Source organism: Tachyglossus aculeatus, chromosome Y4 (assembly GCF_015852505.1).
Source record: "Tachyglossus aculeatus isolate mTacAcu1 chromosome Y4, mTacAcu1.pri, whole genome shotgun sequence".
Classification (NCBI taxonomy): domain Eukaryota; kingdom Metazoa; phylum Chordata; class Mammalia; order Monotremata; family Tachyglossidae; genus Tachyglossus; species Tachyglossus aculeatus.
The window spans coordinates 1,652,655-1,673,773 of record NC_052096.1 but is presented as its reverse complement, the minus strand read 5'-3'; the positions used below and the strand labels follow the sequence as shown (position 1 = coordinate 1,673,773).

The following is a 21,119-nucleotide window of genomic DNA, read 5'->3' as shown; positions in this document are numbered from 1 at the left end:
CCCAAGATCCCCAGCCTCCACCGGGGTAGTAGGCCGGGCGCCTGTCCATCGTCCCTCAGGCCCCGTGTCCTGAGCTCCCATCATGCACTTTTGCCCCCCTCCTTGTAGCCACATAGGGGAGGGTTTGGGGATTTTCCCACAATGCACTTTGCTCCCCATCCCTCATCCCTTCTCTTTGCGACTTGAAGCCGGCTAAGGATGTTCGGGGCCGATTGATTTTCCCTTTGGCTAAGAAATGTGTTTCCCGGAGATCTCTAATCCAAGACCCTCCCCGGCCCTCCGTCCTGGGGCCCGCCCCCCACCTCTTACTTACAGTGAGGGGTGATGTAGGGAACGCCACTGGGACTGGGGGAGGCCCCAACGCTCTGGATTGAGATTTTAATTTTTGCTGCAGGCATTTCGGCACTTTATTTTTCTAAAGAAAACAGGGCAGGGACATTGGCCCAGGCTCCCCCCACCTCCTCCACTCTGGGTGGGAGAGAGGGGAAAATAAAGCGATGAAGGAGGATTTCAAAAAGAGCGGGCAGTGCTGGGTCTGTTGTCTGAGAGCGGCTGGAAACCCCCGAGAGCTTGCGGGGAGGGAGAGGGGATCCCGAGGTTTCCCAGCCTCCGCCTTGGGACGCCCCCCAGGATCCGGAGCATCTGGAATTCGCCTCGCTGCCCGAGTGGTGGGATGGAAATGGCCCACAACTGGCAGTGCCAAGGGGCGTCTGACTGAGGCCGCTTTACCCCTTGGGAGCCGCCGGTGGTTGTCAGCCTCCAAACCAGGCGCCCCGGGCCCTCCTGCCTCAGGGCTGGTTTTGGTAAATTGTCTCTTTCGGGCATCTTGTTCTCAAGACCTTTGCGGGGCTCCGGAGGAGGGGAAGGGGAGGGGAGGGGGACGGGGCAGCCGCTCAGAGGATGGAGGAGGCCACCGGCAGCACTTCCTGACTCAGGAAAACACTCGGGTCCAAGTCGGGATCGTCCAGGTCGAGAGTCAGGAACTTGTCAACCAAGGCCTGGCACCTGCGGGGAGGCGAAGGGCCGGGCTGGGGGCACGGCGGGGAAGAGGGGAGGCGGTGGGGAAGGGGAGAGCCGAGGGCCGCCCGGACCCACTCACTTGTCCATCTGGTCTTCCTTGGTGGGGGGGTTGAGGGGTCTGATGGGTTTCCCGCTGCAGATCAGCTCCGACACCTGGGATCGGGAGGAGGGGGACAAGCAATTGGCTGGGGAGACCAAAGGGATGCGTGGGGGGAGGTGGGGGAGACACGAGAGGTGGGAAGCGGGCGGATGGGGCCCCTGGGGGGCCCGTTACCTCCTTTCCACGGGCGATGAGGTTGGCGGGCAGCCCGGCCAGGGCCGCCGTGCGGGAGGCGTGGCTGGCACCGGCCACGCCTTCGCGGACTTGATAGAAAAAGACGAGGTCTTCCCCGTCCTCACAGGTTTCCATGGTCTGGGGAAGAGAGGGACGGGGTGGGCCCTTGGGCGGGGGTGGGAAGTGCTGGGAGCACGGGGTTGGGGTCCCTGTTCTGGGACCACTGTGGGGTGCACTGCGAGGCCTGCTTTGCCGGCTGTGCGACCTTAGCCAAGTCGCTTCACTTCTCTGTGCCTCAGTTCCCTCATCTGTAAAATGGGGATTGAGGCGGTGAGCCCCATGTGGGACTAGGGACTGCGTCCAACCCGATTTGCTTGTCTCCATCCCAGCTCTTAGGGCAGTGCCGGGCACAAAGGAAGCGCTTAACAAGTACCACAATTATTATTATTCTTAGGGGGAAAGCAGGACTTCTCACCAGGTAGTGCACCAAGGGTTTGGGCGGCAGCAGCTGCAGCTGAACGAGGCTCAGGAAATTGGTGGCGACGAACACCTGGGGGCAGGTGGGGCCTTGGGCCACCCAATGTCTGAGCACCGCCGCCAGCAGGGCCAGCCCGTCCACCTGGGCAATGGGGAGAGAAGGCCGAGTCTTGCCCCGTCCCTACTGTGGGATGGAGCCGGTCCCCTGGCCCGCCCTCGCGTCCCGCTCACCGCATTGGTGCCTTTTCCAAACTCGTCGATGAGAACCAGCGAGTGCTCCGTGGCGTTGTTCACGGCCTTCGCCACCTGCCAGCCCCGGCCAAGAAGTCGCGGCACGGCCCGTGTCGTTGCAGAACCAAGGCCGGCCTCGCCCCCGCCCCTCACCCCTGCGGCCTCAGCGGGGATGGATGTCCAGGGGGCCAGGACGGGTGGACGTGATTGGGAGGGAGGGAGAGGACCGGGCCTGGGGGGTTCCGGGCCTCTCTTCTGTCCCACCTTCAACCTACTCCCCCCCCTCACCTGGTTGAGGTCGATCATGAAGGTGGAGAGGCCGAGGGACACGGACTCGCGGCTGTGCATGCGGGTGAAGACGGCGTCCACCGGCCCGATGAGCGCTTCCGCCGCGGGCACGAAGCTGCCCACCAGGGCCATGAACGTGATCAGTCCGACCTGCGAGGGCGGGGGGTGGCGGGCATCGAGGGCGATGGGACGGGGTGGGGGCGCGGAGATTCACTCATTCCGTCACGTTCGTTCAGCGCTTACTGGGTGCAGAGCACTGTACTAAGCGCTTGGAAAGTGTAATGAGGCAACAGATAGAATCCCTACCCAACAGTGGGCTCGCACAGTCTAGAAGGGGGAGACAGACAACAAAACAAGTAGGGATGGAGTTGGGGGGCTTGGGATTAGGGATGGGGGGCTACTGGAAGCATGAAGGGGAACGGCCGAGGGGCAAAGAGTCTCGACCAGATGGAGCCGGGGCCGATGAGGAAGGAAGGGACGGCTCCCAAGTGCTTAGTCCAGTGCCCGGCCCGCGGTAAGCGCTCGGTAAATACGACCGACCTGCTTCAGGTAGATGCTCTTCCCGGAGGAATTGGGCCCAGTGAGGACCTTGACCCTGCCAAGGTCTCCGCCGCTCTCGACCGAGTTGGGCACGAAGGTCCGGGCGCAGAGCTCCATCAGGGGGTGCCTGTGGGGGGAGAGGGGTGAGCCGGGGTCCCCCCCAGGGGCCTCGCCCCCCATTCCCATCCCCGGGGCTGACCTTCCGTCCTTGATGCGGACGCCCCCGTGGTTGGAGTAGCGGGGCCGGGAGTAGCCGTGGTCCCGGGCGGCCCCGGCCAGGGCCAGCAGCGCGTCCAGCTGCGCCGCCAAGTCCAGCACCCGGCCGAGGGTGGCTCCGCGGGACAGCACCTGGCACTGCAGCTCGTGCATCAGCAACATCTCCTGGTCTGCGAGAAAGTCCCTCAATCGCCCGATGCCCGGAGCGCTTACTACTTGCTGCCCTTGGCGGCGGCGTCTTAGGCCGTCCGGTCGGGTCCGACCCGGAGCGACGCCACGGACGCGTCTCTCCCAGAACCGGGCCCGTGGTTGGGTAGGGAGTGTCTCTATCCGTTGTCCAATTGTACTTCCCAAGCGCTTAGTACAGCGCTCTGCACACGCTTAGTACAGCGCTCTGCACGCAGTAAGCGCTCAATAAATACGATTGAATGAATCTGCAATCATTCTGCTAGCGCTACTACTAATTAATAATGATGATGGTATTTGCTCTGCACGCAATAAGCGCTCAATAAATACGATTGGATGAATGAATCTGCAATCGTTCTGCTAGTGCTACTACTACTAATTAATAATGATGGTATTTGCTCTGCACGCAGTAAGCGCTCAATAAATACGATTGGATGAATGAATCTGCAATCGTTCTGCTAGCGCTACTATTCATTCAATCGTATTTATTGAGCGCTTACTGTGTGCAGAGCACTGTGCTAAGCGCTTGGGAAGTACAAGTTGGCAACATATAGAGACAGTCCCTGCCCGACAACAGGCTACTAATTAATAATGATGATGGTATTTGTTAAGCGCTTACTATGTAAGAGGCACTGTAGTAGATAATAATAATAATAATGGCATTTATTAAGCTCTTACTATGTGCAAAGCACTGTTCTAAGCGCCAGGGAGGTTACAAGGTGATCGGGCTGTCCCACAACGGGCTCACAATCTTAATCCCCATTTTTCAGATGAGGTAACTGAGGCCCAGAGAATTGAAATGACTTAATAATAATGATAATGGCATTTATTAAGCACTTACTATGTGCAAAGCACTGTTCTAAGCGCCAGGGCGGTTACAAGGTGATCGGGTTGTCCCACGGCAGGCTGACAATCTTAATCCCCATTTTTCAGATGAGGTTACTGAGGCCCAGAGAGGTGAAGTGACTTGCCCAAAGTCACGCAGCTGACAACTGGCGGGGCCGGGATTGGAACCCATGACCTCCGACTCCAAAGCCCGGGCTCTTTCCATCGAGCCATGCTGCAGGAAGTGCCGTGGGGCTGCGGGGGAGTAGCGAAGTGCTGAAGGGAAGGAGCTGGTGAGGGGCAGGAAGGGGAGGCCCTGCATGGCAGCCCTCCGGCCGACTTCCCTCCCCTCCAGCTTCCTCCACCCTTTTTTATGATGGCATTTATTAAGCGCTTACTATGCGCAAAGCACTGTTCTAAGCGCTGGGGAGGTTACAATGTGATCAGGTTGTCCCACGGGGGGCTCACAGTTTTAACCCCCATTTTTACAGAGGAGGTAACTGAGGCCCAGAGAAGTGAAGTGACTTGCCCAAAGTCACACAGCTGACAATTGGCAGAGTCGGGATTTGAACCCACGACCTCTGACTCCAAAGCCCGGGCTCTTTCCACTGAGCCACGCTGCTTCTCACACGCCCTTCTCCACAGCTTCTTAGAGAAGCAGCGTGGCTCAGTGGAAAGAGCCCGGGCTTTGGAGTCAGAGGTCACGCGTTCAAATCCTGGCTCCGCCACATGTCTGCTGTGTCACCTTGGGCAAGTCACTTCACTTCTCTGAGCCTCAGTTACCTCATCTGTAAAGTGGGGATTATGACTGTGAGCCCCATGCGGGACAACCTGATCACCTTGTATCCCCCCTCCCCCAGCGCTTAGAACAGTGCTTTGCACATAGTAAGCGCTTAACAAACGCCATTATTTTTATTATTTATTCTCTTTCCCCTTCTACCCCTCCCCATCCCTCTCTGTCCCCTCCATCCCTTTCTGCTTCCCCCCACCCCTCTTCACTTCTCTCCGTCCCTTTCCATCCCTACTCCATCCCACTGTGCCCGTCTCCATGCCTTTCTTTCCCATTCCACCCCTTTCCACGTCTGCCCATCTCTCTCTGCCCCTCCCCGCCCGTCACCACCTCCGTCTGCCCAGGTGCCAGCCCGCACCCGCCCTCGCCTGCCGGGTGGCCTCACCTCTGATCTCACAGTGCAGGTCGCCCAGCATCCCATCCAGTTCCTTCGTCCTCGCGCTCCGGTAATGCAGCTTCTCTTCCGACAGGAACTGAGGGGCGAGGGGACGGGAGGGGGACGGACAGGGTGGCATATGGGGGCAGGGAGCCGGGCCACCCCTCAAGTCCTTCTCCACCACCAGGGACTTCTACTCAAGGCCTACCACGCGGGGCGGGGGGAATTACCATGAAGTCCAGTCCCTCGATCTCAAAGTCGCTCTGGTCCACCATGAAGGGCAGGCGGGGGATGGAGAGAAGGAAGCCGATCTGGGGCGGGGGGAGATGATGGGGGTGGGGGATGACGGGAGCCGCGGGGAGCCTCCATCCGGACAATCCGGACAAAGCCCCCACGCCCCAGCTCATTCCATCCGGCCGCCGCCCAGGGTGGAGAACAGGGGTCCCGCACCCCTGATGGGGAAGGGAGTGGGGCCCAGCCCACCCACCTGCCCACCACACTCACCAGGGGGATGTAGAGGACGCTGCAGGAGGGGACCCGGTGGTCCAGCGTCTCCAGTTCCTTCCGGGCCACCTCCGTCAGGAAATCTGAAAGTCCCATCAGCCTCCTCTTCTCTGAGGATGAAACCGTGGGCTCCCGGTGGGAATACGAAGGGTGATTCCCAACCACCCCCCGCAGGCCCTCCTGCCACCCCAACACACCGGGTCCCCGCTTTGGGGACAAGGAGCGGGCGGGGGTCTCTCCCACCCAAAAGGGGCCCGGGGAATGGAAGGTAGTCACTCGCCCCCACCCCGGCCCAATTTGGCCTCCACTCACTCTCGTCAATGGCGGGATCCACACTGGGCCTCACGATGAAGCGGTTTTCGGCCAAGCTGCCCTCAAAGTCCACCTGCGTCCGACACCAAGGGTGAGGGAGAGGGTGGGGAGGAGTTCTCCTTTGGCCTCTTTCATTCCAGTTCCCTCCCCCGGCACAGAAGCAGCATGGCTCAGTGGAAAGAGCCCGGGCTTTGGAGTCAGAGGTCATGGGTTCGAATCCTGGCTCCGCCACATGTCTGCTGTGTGACCTTGTGCAAGTCACTTCACTTCTCTGAGCCTCAGTTACCTCATCTGGAAAACGGGGATTACGGCTGTGAGCCCCACATGGGACAACCTGATTTATTCATTCATTCAATCGTATTTATTGAGCGCTTACTGTGTGCACAGCACTGTACTAAGTGCTTGGAAAGTCCAAGTTGGCAACATATAGAGACGGTCCCTACCCCACAGCGGGCTCACAGTCTAGAAGGGGGAGACAGAGAACAAAACAAAACATATTAATAAAATAAATAGAATATGTACAAATAAAGCAAATAAACCTGATCACCTTGTATCCCCCCAGCGCTTAGAATAGTGCTTCGCACATAGTAAGCACTTAACAAATGCCATCATTATTATTATCTTCAATCCCCAACTCTAACCCCGCCCCAACGCCTGACCTCAGAGACCCCACCCCATGTCCTCTCTTCCCAGACCCCCCTTTCTTTACAAAAATGGTATTTGTTAGGCGCTTATTATGTCCCGGGCACTGTACTGAGCACTGGGGTAGATTCAAGCTGATCAGGTTGGACGCAGTCCCCATCCCGCATGGGGCTCACTGTCTTAATCCTCATTTTACGGACGAGGGAACTGAACCACAGAGGAGTTAAGTGTCTTGGCCAAGACGAACAGCAGACTAACGGCGGAGCCAAAATGAGAACCCAGGTCTTTTGACTATTAGGTCCGTGCTCTAATCACTAGATAAGACTGAGCAGTAGACGGTGCCTTATAAAGCGCCCCTCACCACTTTACTGAACAGCTTGGTGATCATCATCATCAATCGTATTTATTGAGCGCTTACTGTGTGCACAGCACTGTACTAAGCGCTTGGGAAGTACAAGTTTGCAACATATAGAGACAGTCCCTACCCAACAGTGGGCTCACAGTCTAAATCACAGTCTAAAAAGTGACGTGCCGCAGGTCGTAGAAGGCCTCCCGGGGCCCGCCCCAGCCAGCCGCCCCCAGCCCCGGTTGTCTCACCACTTTACTGATGAGCCTGGCGATGTGGTGCAGGTCGTCTGTGAATTCCTGGGCCACGTCTCGGAAGAGGCGGATGGAGCCGGGCAGTGCGCGGCAAGTGTCCCGCAGGCCCAGGGCGCTGTACACCGTCTGCGGGGCACCGAGGGACAACCGACCTGCCGGGCTCAGACAACTTCTCTCCCCCTTCCTTCATCCCCCCCACTCCCCTTCTTCCCCAGGGACATGGGGTCTGAGGGCCGTGTTGGCCGCGGGGGCCGCCCCAGAGGGTAGCTGGGAGTCCAGCAGTCCCCCGTAAAAGCCGTTCGTGAACCCCAACGTGGCAACGGTGGCACTTGCTAAGGACTTACAATAATAATAATGATGGCATTTATTAAGCACTTACTATGTGCAAAGCACTGTTCTAAGCGCTGGGGAGGTTACAGGCTGATCAGGTTGTCCCACGGGGGCGCTCACAGTCTTAATCCCCATTTTCCAGATGAGGGAACTGAGGCCCAGAGAAGTGACTTGCCCAAAGTCACCCAGCTGACAATTGGCGGAGCTGGGATTTGAACCCACGACCTCTGACTCCAAAGGCCGGGCTCCTTTCCACTGAGCCACGCTGCTTCCAAGCACCGCGCTCGACGCCAGGGTAGACAATCCAAAGGGATCGGACCCAGCCCCCTCCCCGCACAGGCCTCCCGGTCTAAGGAACGACCACGGCATTTGTTGAACACCCGGGCAACCCAATCGGAACCAGGCCCCGGCCCTGCCGCGATCCACTCCCGATCCGCGATGGCGGTGGCCCGGGTCAGCCGGAAGCCCCCGAGCACCGGGCCAGGTCCGGCCTAAGCAGGGCTCGGAGACCAAAGGGGCACTGAGACCCCATGCAGAGAGTCACGGGAAGAAAGAGAGAGATGAGGGACAGAAGGGACAGTGGGGGCCTGAAGTATTGTCCTCTCCCAAGTGCTTAGTCCACCGCTCTGCCCACAGTAAGCGCTCAGTAAATACCACTGGTTGACTGAAGTAGTGGAGGCCCCCAGCTCCAAGTTCAGGATTTCCCCAGAGCATTCGGGCCTGTCGGTCTCCTCACTGCCTGCCGAGCCCCCATCTCCTTAGGATCCCCCCCTTCATTCAGTCGTATTTATTGAGCGCTTACTGTGTGCAGAGCACTGTACTAAGCGCTTGGGAAGTCCAAGTTGGCAACATATAGAGACGGTCCCTACCCAACAGCGGGCTCACAGTCTAGAAGGGGGAAACAGACAACAAAACAAAACATATTAACAAAATAAAATTCATTCATTCATTCAGTGGCAGGGGATGCAGGGAGAGTGGGGGTGCCGACAGGATGGACCCTAGGGCAGGGACTGAGGGTCCCCCTGCCATCAGAAGGGGAAGGGAAGCGAGAGATAATAATTCATAATAATTATGGTACTTGTGACGTGCTTACTACGTGCCAAGCACTGTTCTACAGAAGGATTTGCCCAGGAGGTAGGAGACGGAGGTCTGTAGCGATGCAGGGGAGAGGGGAAAGGAACGGGCGAAGGCCAGAGGGGATGGCCGGAGCGGATGAAGGGAAGTGTGGGCGGGCAGGAGACGGGCGGGAGGGAATTCTCACCTTGTACAGGACCTGCCAGTCGCTGGCCTTGGTGTGGGACAGTGTCATCCGTCTGAGGATCAGCTACAGTCGGATAAAGATGCCCCCCGGGAAAGCCCAGTCAATCAATAGCCGGTTCTCGTGGCTCAGGGAAAATAGCCCAGGTTTGGGAGTCAGAGGTCGTGGGTTCTAATCCCAGCTCCGCCACTTGTCAGCTGTGTGACTTCGGGCAAGTCGCTTCACTTCTCTGGGCCTCAATTCCCACATCTGGAAAATGGGGATTAAGACTGCGAGCCCCGTGTGGGACAATCTGATTACCTTGCATCCCCCCAGTGCTTAGAACAGTGCTTGGCACGTAGTAAATGCTTAACAAATGCCATCATTACTATCATTACTGCGTGCAAAGCCCTGAGCTAGGCGCTTGGGAGAGGACCGGAGAAGCCGAACGGCATGGCCTAGAGGAAAGACCTGAGAGTCAGGAGGCCTGGGTTCTTGCCCCAGCCCCGCCACCTGCCCGCTGGGTGCCCTTGGGCCAATCACGGCACTTCTCTGGGCCTCAGTTTCCTCAGATGGAAAATGGGGATTCGATACCTGTTGCCCCCGCTCAGACTGTGAGGCTGGTGAGGAACTGGCACTTTGCACAATGCCTGGCACAAGGTAAGCGCTTAACAGATACCATAATAATTGTCTTCTAGACTGTGAGCCCACTGTTGGGTAGGGACCGTCTCTATATGTTGCCAACTTGTACTTCCAAAGAGCTTAGTACAGTGCTCTGCACACAGTAAACGCTCAATAAATACAATTGAATGAATGAATGAATAATAATTGTGCTATCTGTTAAGCGCTTACTCTGTGCCAAGCACTGTATTAAGTGCTGGGGTAGATCCAAGCTAGTCAGGTGGGACACAGTCCCTGTCCCAAATGGAACTCATAGTCTTAATCCCCATTTTACAGAAGAGGCACAGAGAAGTGATATGACTTGCCCAAGGTCACACAGCAGACTAGTGAGGGAATTGGAACTCAGGTCCTTCTAACTCCCGGGCCTTTGCTTTATCGACTAGGCCACGCTGTTCCACAGTGATGGGGATGGTGGCGGTCCCTTGCCCTCAGGGACCTTACAATCGAATAGGGGAAGCAGACGGGTGAAAATCATTTTGAACGGGGAGTGGGGGGGAAGAAGAACAAGGAACAAAGATCAAGACCACAAGCGGAAGGGACTGATGAGTGCAGGGGAGAGGGGCGGAGGAAACTGAGGCCGGAGACAGGTGGGACTTGGAATGGGGGTCTCCCCCAGCTGGATGGTGACCCTAACTCTCCCTCCCTAGTTCCCAATCCCCTCGGGGCTCCAGGGGTAATAATAATAATAATAATGGCATTTATTAAGCGCTCGCTGTGTGCAAAGCACTGTTCTACAAGGTGATCAGGTTGTCCCCTGGGGGGCTCACAGTCTTCATCCCCATTTTCCAGATGAGGGAACTGAGGCCCAGAGAAGTGAAGTGACCTTCCCAAAGTCACCCAGCTGACAATTGGCGGAGCTGGGATTTGAACCCATGACCTCTGACTCCAAAGCCCGGGCTCTTTCCATTGAGCCACGCTGCTCCCGCTCTCGGCTCCCCCGGCCCGGCCCGGCGGCCCTCCGCCCCCAGCTCACGGGCACGTTCTTGATGTTTCCCAGTAGGCCGTGGAGCGCCTGGGCCGTCTCCAGGTTCCGGGGCTGCAGAAAGAACTGGATGACGTCCAGCCGGGCGTTCAGCTCACTCAGGTCCCGGGTCGGGCGCATCAGCCACAGCCTGAGAGGGAGGAAGCGTGGTCGGAGCCGGGGCCTGGGTTGGCATTGGCTACCGGACCGCAGGATGGATTGGGGGCCGAGGGGCTGGGAGAGAAGGGGAGGGGTGAAGCAGGTGTTGAAGTGGAAAGAGTCAATAAACGCTCAATAAATACGATTGATTGAATGAATGAATAGTCCAGGCCTGAGAGCTGTTGGACCTGGGCTCCCATCCTGGCACTGCCACTTGCCTGCTGTGTGACCTTAGGCAAGTCATTTCACTTCTCTGTGCCTCAAACACCTCATCTTTTAAGCCCCACGTGGGACACAGACTGAGTCCAACCTGACTAGCTTGGCTCTACCCCCGTGCTTAGTACAGTGTCTGGCACAGAGTAAGCATTCAATCCTATTTATTGAGCACTTACTGTGCGCAGAGCACTGTACTAAGTGCTTGGGAAGTACAAGTTGGCAACATAACAAGCACTTAACAAGTACCATTTAAAAATAAGCGTGAAGACTGGGTGCGTAGTCCGTCAGTCAGAAAATCGTAGCAGCGTGGCTCAGTGGAAAAGAGCCCAGGCTTTGGAGTCGGAGGTCATGGGTTCAAATTCCGACTCTGCCAATTGTCAGCTGTGTGACTTTGGGCAAGTCGCTTCACTTCTCTGGGCCTCAGCTACCTCATCTGTGGGAACTGAAGCCCAGAGAAGTGAAGCGACTTGCCCAAAGTCACACAGCTGACCAGTGGCAGAAATGGGGTTTGAACCCATGACCTCTGACTCCAAAGCCCGGGCTCTTTCCACCGAGCCATGCTGCTTCTCTCGAGCCCCGCTGCTTGGATCTACCTCAGTGCTTAGTACAGTGTCTGGAACAGACTAAGCACTTAACAAGTACCATTTAAAAATAAGTGTGAGAGCTGGGTGAGTGGATTCAGTCACCCCCTACCCCAAACAGCGTGTTTTTGTCCCAGGCTTCAGAGGGGCTGAGTTTTGCCTTCCTGCCTGCCTATCTGCCCTATGGGGTTCTCCCCCCGTCCCTTCCCCAGCATCCCCCCCATCTTTCCATCCTCCCCCTCACCTGAGTTGTTTTTCTCCCCACTTGCAGCGGCACCTGTTCAGGAGTCCTGGAGAAAAGGAGAAACCCGGTGAGTGGGGCCTGCAGGAGGGGAGGGCGGGGGTTTGGGCTACGGCAGGGAGAGGACCAAGATGGCAGTTTCTATGGAGCTGGTGTCCCTCAGGTGCTGGCAGAAGTGTTTGTTCCCTGGGGTGCCAGTTCTCACCCCCCACCCCCGAGCCTTCCCCAGCTCAGGACTCCAGGGGAGCTGGACCACCTGGGATTTGACCTCTAGGAAGAAGGAGATGGGAGTGGGAACAGCTGGGATTAGGCCTCTATGAAGAGGGTGATCAGAGCAGGAGCAGCTGGGATTAGACCTCTAGGAAGGGGCCAGGAAAAGACAAATCACGCACACTCACACATGTATCAAACGCACATGCGCCCCTGAGACCACACAGAGTGATAGGTTACACGCACACATACGTGTCCCTTCCAGAAAGAAAGTTGACACAAACCTGAACAACCCACCAGAATTAGGAAAACTACCCCACACAGCACAAACCCTAGCTGGCTTCACACCACCCAAAATGGACAACCTTCCTCCAGGGGAAGACAGCAATGGCTTCGGACACCAGAGACACCCAGTAGGGAGGTCACGCCCCCCCCACCTATACCCCGCGCTTGGCCCCTGCACAGACTAAGTGATCCCCATCCCTCATGGAGGAAAGACACACACAGGGTGGCAGGGAGAGGGAAGGGATGGGGTAAGGGTAAATAGTAAGCACCTACCAAACAGACTGAGTCCCTCCTTCAGGCCTGTGGCCAGCTTGTATACTGACGGATGGGCCTCACTCTTGAATATCTGCAGCACACTGCAGGGTAGGGAATGTGTCTTTTTACTGTTATATTGTACCCTCCCAAGCGCTTAGTAGTCCTTCCCAGACTGAGCCCCCTCCTTCCTCTCCCCCTCCTCCCCCATCCCCCCTGCCTCACCTCCTTCCCCTCCCCATGGCACCTGTATATATAATAATAATAATAATTATGGCATTCATTAAGCGCTTACTATGTGCAAAGCACTGTTCTAAGCGCTGGGGAGGTTACAAGGTAATCAGGCTCACAGTCTTAATCCCCATTTTCCAGATGAGGTACCTGAGGCACAGAGAAGTTAAGTGACTTGCCCAAAGTCACACAGCTGACAAATGGCGGAGCCGGGATTATGTTTGTACGTATTTATTACTCTATTTTATTTGTACATATTTATTCCATTTATTAATAGAATCATTAATTCTAATAGTAATAATATTATAGATTTATATTATATAATTCTAATAATAAAACCTATTCTATTAGGTTTTACTTTGTTAATGTGTTCTGTTTTGTCGTCTGTCTTCCCCTCTAGACTGTGAGCCCGCTGTTGGGTAGGGACCGTCTCTATGTGTTGCCGACTTGTACTTCCCAAGCGCTTAGTCCAGTGCTCTGCACATGGTAAGCGCTCAATAAATACGATTGAATGAATGAATGAATACAGTGCCCCGCACACCGTACGTGCTCAATAAATATGACTGACTGAATGAATGAATTAGGAGCAGGGCCCCAAGATGTGGGTCTAGAACCCAGTCACCCCCTATTCATTCACGAGAAGCAGCGTGGCTCATTGGAAAGAGCCCGGGCTTTGGAGTCAGAGGTCATGGGTTCAAATCCTGGCTCCGCCAATTGTCCGCTGTGTGACTTTGGGCAAGTCACTTAGCTTCTCTGGGCCTCAGTTACCTCATCTGTAAAATGGGGATTAAGACTGTGAGCTCCCCGTGGGACAACACGATCACCTTGTAATCTCCCCAGCGCTCAGAACAGTGCTTTGCACATAGTAAGTGCTTAATAAATGCTATCATTATTATTATTCAATCGTATTGAGCGCTTACTGTGTGCAGAGCACTGTATTAAACGCTTGGGAAGTCCAAGTTGGCAACATCTAGAGATGGTCCCTACCCACTAATGGGCTCACAGTCTAGAAGGGGGAGACAGACAACAAAACAAAACGTGTGGACAGGTGTCAAGTCATCAGAATAAATGGAAGTAAAGCTAGATGCACATCATTAACAAAATAAATAGGATAGTAGCCTAGCCAGGAAGCTGCCAGATTGGACACTCCTTGAGGGCAGGGATCGGATCCACTAACTCTGTTGTACTCTCCCAGGAGCTCAGTACAGTGCTTTATTCACCGTAAGTGCTCAATAAATAACAACGACGAATTGATTAATGGATTGAAAGGGGCTGGAGGAAAAGCCACTATTTCCCCACCCCTAGACCAGAGCCCACTTGACTTCTGCTTTAGCGTAACAGCAGCTTTATCATTTTGGTATTTAAGCGCTTACTATGTGCCAAGCTCTGAACTAAGCCCTTGGGTAGAAACAAGATCATCAGGTTGGACATGGCCCCTGTCCCACTTGGGGCTCACAGTTTAAGGAGGAGGGAGAATCCCCATTGGACTGATGAGGAAACTGAGGCAGTGAGAAGTGAAATGACCTGCTTAAGGTTACACAGAGACTGTGAGCCTGTTGTGGGCAGGGATTGTCTCTCTTTGTTGCTGAATTATACTCTCCCAAGCGCTTAGTACAGTGCTCTGCACACAGTAAGTGCTCAATAAATATGATTGAATGAATGAACTGGGATTAGAACCCGGCTCCGAAAGTCGGTTCTCCCAAGTGTTTAGTACAGTGCTCTGCACCCCGTAAGTGCTCAACAAATACAACTGATTACCACTGATTTATTGACTGATAGCAGCAGCATTGACTATAGAGAGTGCGGGGTGTAAATACAGCAGGGCATCTGAACGCCTCGATTCTTCCTCCACTTTCATTCACTTTCATTCAATCAATGAATCACTTTCATTCAATTTATTGAGCGCTTACTGTGTGCAGAGCACTGTACTAAGCGCTTGGGAAGTACAAGTTGGCAACATACAGAGACGGACCCTACCCAACAGTGGGCTGACTTGCTCCCTCTTTTCCACAGGAGAATGTTTGAATGTTTCATCCTGTCCCCTCCGCATCCTACACTCCCTCCTCTCCAGGAGTTTCTAACCGACAGTCTGGGAATTCCCTGCAGGCAGGAAAGTTTAGAAAAACAAAGGCTCATTAGGGTCATTAGATTTAATCCTTGGACTCAGCGCCCTCGGGCTTCCTCACCAGTAGGTGTCCTGATCCACGCTCACTAGGTTTGTCCTAAGGTCAAGAAAGAAAGTGGAGATGAGTTTCCTTCCCGGGAATCCTCCCAAGGGCACCCCAAAGCCCCACCGTTATTCCTTCTCTGGCCCACACCTATCCTGGGTCCTCTTCCCACTACTCCCCAGCCCGTACGATTAATTCCTCCCATACCAACCTACTCACTGGGCTTCGCTCTCCTCTCTCTCCCTCCATATCCAAAAGGCCATCACTCTCCCCATCTCCAAAGCCCTACTAAAATGGCATGTCCTCCAGGAAGCCTTCCCTCACTAACCTGTCATCTCTCTAACCTATTCACCCTCCTTTCTGCATCGCCTCGCTTGGGCCGGTACCCACTAAGCACTGAGGTACTTCCCTCCCACAGCACTTCTATACTTTCCCTACCTATAATTTGTTTTCACGTCTCGATTTTATGCCCTTCGAGGGCAGGGAATCGTGTCTACTTCCACTGTACCCTCCCGAGCACTCAGTCCAGTGCTCTGCCCACTGATGGATCTCTCCTGACCCTCAGGGATTAGAGCGGATGTCCTATTTTGAGGTCCAAGGGGAGGGGGAAGCAGGGAAGGAATTACTCACAGGACAAACTTCTTGAAGCCCAGGATGGGGACGGCCACACTGCTTTCTTCCAGCTCCACCCCTATTCTCTTCTGGTCCAGGAACTTTAGCAATCCCCCGAGAGCACGGACCTGGGAGTGGGGTTGGAGTTGGGGTGCTGCAGGAGTGGGGGTGGTCGGAGGGGGAAGTGGAAGGGCAAGGCAAGAGAGTCACGGAGAGGACCCAGGGGCGGGAAGAGGGAATAAGGAGGGCCAGGAGGCCCAGAAGGCCGGACACCCCTCAACCCCTGACGCAGCCAGAGCCCACCCAGGATTTTAGCCCGGGCTGAAACAGATCTCTGGGAGACTCCAGATCTCAGGGGTTGCTTTGGTCACCATCAAGGCCGGGTCCAGGGCCCACTCACTGTCAGGGGACAGTCGAACGGCATGATGGACGAGAGGAAGAGAATCTTCTCTGTGGGGCTCATGGGCTCCGTGATGAAGGAGAAGGAGCCAGAGAGCAGACGCTGCTTGCTGATCTCCAGGCCTGGGGGAGACGGAGAGCCCGCTGGTGGGTGGTCAGGAAATGGGGTGACGGGACAGGGAGGCTGGGGTTGGGGCATAGGGAAGAGGGCAGGGGAGCCTTGAGGGATCTGAGGCCAGGAGGTGGGAAAAGGATAAGCAGGAGAAAAGGGAAGGAAGAGGGAGGAAAAGGACCTAGGAAAGGGAGACGGGAAGAGAAATTACCGAAATCCACGCTGGGAAACAAGACTACTTCAGGTCTTCCCATCACTTCGTTGTTGCCAGAACCTGCGGAGGCTTAAAGGTGGATAGGGGAAGAGAGAGAGGGAAGGCAGGGAAAGGGAGAATCTGGCCTTTACTTCTTTTATTTTTAAACTGTATTTTTTATGCATTTACTATCTGCCAGGCACTCTACTGAGTGCTGGGGTAGATTTAAGCTAATCAGGTTGGAGACCAGATAATCATTCCCATCCGCCACTGAATCTCCCTTTTCCCCTTCCTCCTCCCCCATTTATCCCATCTTCCCAGATCCTCTGCTCTCCCAGCCCTCTTTGCAACTCTGACCTCCCTTCCTCTTGGTCCTCCTCCCTGTCCTCCCCTCCCACCTCCCCTCGGGTCTCACCCAATCCTTCCAGGAACCGAGTCATGTTCTCATCCCGCTTCATGCTGGTCACGATGGACCGAGGCCCGATCTCATCCACGACTCAGAGAGGGAGAGAGAATGCGGAGTTTTGGGGGACCGGAAAAGGCCGATCTTAAAGCCGCCTTCCCCCTTCCCACCGGTTCCCCCGGCTCCCGTTCCCTCCGCACACCCCAGCCAGTGTCATCAGACACGCAAGGACAGAGGAAGTCAGGTTCACCAGTGAATCCCCTCTTCTGGGACTCTCCCAGCACAGTAATGATAATTATGTTACCTGTTAAGCGCTTACTATAGGCCGAGTACTTTATACTACACATTGGAGCGGAACCACGTAAGCAGATCGGACACAATCCCTGTCTTATACGGGGCTCACACTAAGCGGGAGGGAGAATAGGTATTTCCTCCCTATTTTTCAGAGGAAACTGACACACAGATGAGTAATTGCCCAAGGTCCCACAGCGGGAAATCAATTTATTGAGTGCTAACTGTGCAAACCACTGTACTATGAACTTGGGAGAGTATAATACAACAGAGTTGGTAGACTTGTTCCCTGTCCACAATGAGTTTATGGTTTAGAGGACAGTGATGGAACTGGGATTGGAACGCAGGTTTTTCTATTCCCAGCCCTATGTTCATCCCACGTGGCAACACTGCTTCTCAAGGGACGCACCCCAGGCTATTGGGGCCTGGGAAACAAGATGGTTTAGGGAACGAGGCATCTCCACCCCCTCCCTTTGGTTGGTGCCTGAACAGAGATGGGGAAAGCGAAGTGAACGCTCTGAGAAGGGCCTGAATTCTTCTGGGGGTTGAAGCATGGCGAGATGGCCATTGGAGGTACAATATCAGCCTCTTCTTTGGGTTGTCAGGATCCCTATACCCTCTCCTTCTGGGGACACCCCAACCCCTGGGATGCCAGAAGGAAATGGAGAACTACTCCAGTTCCTGCTCACCTCGCTGGAGGAGTCGGAGATTTTCATGGTCTGGGGCATCTGGCATAAAGTAGATGATGGAGTCACCCGTGTCGTAGTAGGCGATGCCCAGGTGTCCCGCGTGCCACACCACGCTCAGGTGTGTCTGTTGGTAAATCGCCCCCCGCCCCCAGTAGCTCAGTCACCTCACAATCCTCCAGTATTCCCCCACCCTCTTCTTCGCCTTTTTCTTTCTTCCCAGCATTGGATCCCAGATCCAAACCTCCTGCCCTTCCCAGTTCCACATCCCTGGTCCAATCCCTCCTCCCTTACAACCCACCCCTCCATTCTCCCCCTGCCCCATCCCCTCTCTCCCCGTACAGACCTCTGCTGTCTCCTCCTCTTCCTCTTGCCCAAAATGCCCCTGCATGGACGGTGAGATCTGGGGGTCGGTGGGGATCATCCCAGCCACCTGCCCCTGAGGGCTTCTGGATGCCATGCCGAGGGAAGTCATGTTGTCAGAGATCCTGCCCGCCTAAAAGGTGAGGAAAAAAAAGGCTTCTTTAGGAAGGGGACCAGGGCAGGGAACTGGGACTCGGGGGAACCTGACAGAGCAGACTGTAATCTACCCACTAGTGAGACGGGTAGGCAAGTCAGTCAGTCAGTAGTGTTACTAAATACCTGCTGTGAGCACAGTCTCAAGAATGGCCAATAGGGAGTTTCGAAATAGGAGCAAAAAGAAGTCCTTCACCTGCAGATTGTACTCTCCCAAGCATTCAGTTGGGTGCTTTGCACAGACTAAGCACTCAATCAATACCACTGATTGACTGCAGGAGGTCTCTCGAACCCAGGAGCTAGGACCAACCCAAATCAATCAAGCAATCAATCAATGGTATTTATTGAGCGCTTACTCTGTGCAGTGCACCGTACTAAGCTCTTGGAAGACAGCAGAATTAGCTGCCCATAATGAGCTACAGTCTAGAGGCGGAGACAGACATTAATATGCATAAGTAATTTATAGTATATAATTTAAAGATATGGACATAAGTGCCGTGGGGCTGAGGAAAACCAAGGACAAATGTACCTGAGCAGACAGAGGAAACACGGAACTCAGAAGAAACTTACCAGTACCTAAATAACAGAAACATCTATTGAGCACGTAATTATGGAAACATACAGTGTCAGGAGGAAGCTGAAAGGATCCATGACCTGGGAAGGCTTCCTACAGGTGATTAAAAAAAAATCTTTAAAGGGAGAGGTGCCCTTAGTACAGTGCTCTGCACACAGTAAGCACTCAATAAATACAATTGAATGAATGAATGCCCTTGTCAAAAAGAGTGACGAGGACACCTTTGGCGAGGGGTACAGTCGAAGCCACAGGTTTGGGTTCACTTGACATCGTATTGAACAGACGATACGTATCCTGTGAGGGAAGAGGCTTAGGATGTTGGGAAATTTTAAGTGGGCCATCTTTTGAGAGGTTGTGGCTCACTGGAGAAATCTGTTAGGGTGGGATGGCTCCAAATTTTCCTTTAAAAAAATGGTATTTGTTAATCGCTTACTATGTGCCAGGCACAGAACGAAGCACTGAGGTAGATACAAGACTGTGAGCCCCACGTGGGACACCCTGATCACCTTGTATCCCCCCCCCCAGTGCTTAGAACAGTGCTTCACACATAGTAAGCGCTTAACAAATACCATCATCATTATACAAGATAATGAGGTTGGACACAGCCTCTTTATGGTCTTACTCTTAAGCGCTCAATAAACACGACTGAATGACCGAAAGTGAATGAGGTAACTGGGGCACAGAGAAGTGAGCTGCCCAAGGTCACACAGCAGACAGGTGATGGAGCCGGGATTAAAACTCAGGTCTTCTGATTCCCAGGCCCGGGCTCCTTCCATGAGTTCACCATATTTCCTTAGCCCTGTGGGGAGAGGGAAGGGGAGATACCTCCATTTCTGCCATTTGGGTGAAGTGAGGGAGACTCTGAGGAGAAAGGAAGTCTAGAGGTGGCAGCAGTGTGGGCAAGGAATTCCGGGGCTGAGGAACCTTGGAATACACTTTGTTTCCTGATCCTCTTCTTCCCAATTCGCAACGCTATTTCCTTTGCCCCGTGAGGAGATGTGGGGAGGGGGAAGGGGAGATACCTCCATTTCTGCCATTTGGGTGAAGTGAGGGAGACTCTGAGAAGAAAGGAAGTCTAGAGGTGGCAGCAGTGTGGGCAAAGTATTCCAGGGCTGAGGAATCTTGGAATACACTTCATTTCCTGATCCTCTTCTTCCCAATTCGAACACTATTTCCTTAGCCCCATGAGGAGATGTGGGGAGGGGGAAGGAGAGGTACCTCCATTTCTGTCATTTGGGTGAAGTGAGGGAGACTCTGAGGAGAAAGGAAGTCTAGAGGTGGCAGCAGTGTGGGCAATTAATTCGGGGGCTGAGGAACCCTGGAATACACTTTTTGTTTCCTTATCCTCTTCTTCCCAATTCGCAACGCTACTTCCTTAGCCCCGTGAGGAGATGTGGGGAGGAGGAAGAAGAGATACCTCCATTTCTGTCATTTGGGTGAAGTGAGGGAGACTCTGAGGAGAAAGGAAGTCTAGAGGTGGCAGCAGTGTGGGCAAAGAATTCCGGGGCTGAGGAACCCTGGAATACACTTTTTGTTTCCTTATCCTCTTCTTCCCAATTCGCAATGCTATTTCCTTAGCCCCGTGAGGAGATGTGGGGAATGGGAAGGAGAGATACCTCCATTTCTGTCATTTGGGTGAAGTGAGGGAGACTCTGAGGAGAAAGGAAGTCTAGAGGTGGCAGCAGTGTGGGCAACGAATTCTGGGGCTGAGGAACCCTGGAGTACGCTTCGCTTCCTTATCCTCTTCTTCCCAATTCCCAACCGTCAGTCGAGATCCCTGGCTCCCTCAGGAGTTTTCCCGCCTTTTCCCTCCCCCTCCTTCACTCCGTCGCCCCCCGCCCGCTGACACGCATGCGCAACCTGGACTCCGGGCTCGCACCGCCCTCCTTGTCTCTGATTGGCTCAGGCGCGGGCGGGGCCGTCGCGAGATCGGCGCGCGGGGGCTCGCGCTTGAAGTTCCCGCCTTTTTTCGGAGGGGCGGTGGCCGTTGGGTAAAAGGCGGGAAGCGGGAGGTTAATGAGGGCCTGGAGAGGGGAGGGGGGAATCGTCCTTAAATGGATGGTTGCCCGTACCCCTCTTCCTCACAGGGGAAGAAAGCCCCCTAAAATCCATCTCAAGAGAGCCCAGTTATTATTTTGATCATTACTGACAATAATAATAATGATTATAATAAAATACTATCTGCTAAACACAACGTGCCCTCCCCCACAGCACCTGTATATAGCCCACTGTTGGGTAGGGACTGTCTCTATATGTTGCCAACTTGTTCTTCCCAAGCGCTTAGTGCAGTGCTCTGCACACAGTAAGCACCCAATAAATACGATTGATGATGATGATGTATATATGTTTGTACAAATTTATTACCCTATTTTACTTGTACATATTTACCATTCTATTTATTTCCCTCCCCGCAGGTGCTGCACAGCACCTGTATATATGTTTGTACAAATTTATTACCCTATTTATTTTACTTGTACATATTTACTATTCTATTTATTTT

General features: G+C 54.3%; 1 protein-coding gene across 2 annotated transcripts; it reads right to left on the bottom strand.

Moving 5' to 3' along the window:
* Positions 1-53: 53 nt before the first annotated feature.
* Positions 54-19,885, bottom strand: MSH5 (mutS homolog 5). 2 transcript variants are annotated; one of them, XM_038768575.1, is made up of 25 exons: positions 19,838-19,885; positions 17,876-18,025; positions 17,533-17,656; positions 16,565-16,645; positions 16,168-16,239; positions 15,846-15,967; positions 15,464-15,573; positions 14,852-14,887; positions 12,456-12,538; positions 11,691-11,736; positions 10,503-10,641; positions 8,873-8,935; positions 7,279-7,407; positions 6,040-6,112; positions 5,728-5,837; positions 5,454-5,534; positions 5,233-5,320; positions 3,030-3,216; positions 2,831-2,957; positions 2,291-2,440; positions 2,003-2,077; positions 1,770-1,913; positions 1,295-1,432; positions 1,100-1,173; positions 54-1,005 (listed from the first exon to the last, which is right to left on the bottom strand). In XM_038768575.1, exons 1-25 carry the CDS (start codon positions 19,850-19,852, stop codon positions 894-896), a joined length of 2,529 nt encoding a protein of 842 aa, XP_038624503.1. In that variant the 5' UTR covers positions 19,853-19,885; the 3' UTR covers positions 54-893. The 2 variants fall into 2 exon arrangements, with proteins under 2 accessions (XP_038624503.1, XP_038624504.1); XM_038768576.1 differs by lacking the exon at positions 7,279-7,407.
* Positions 19,886-21,119: the final 1,234 nt, after the last annotated feature.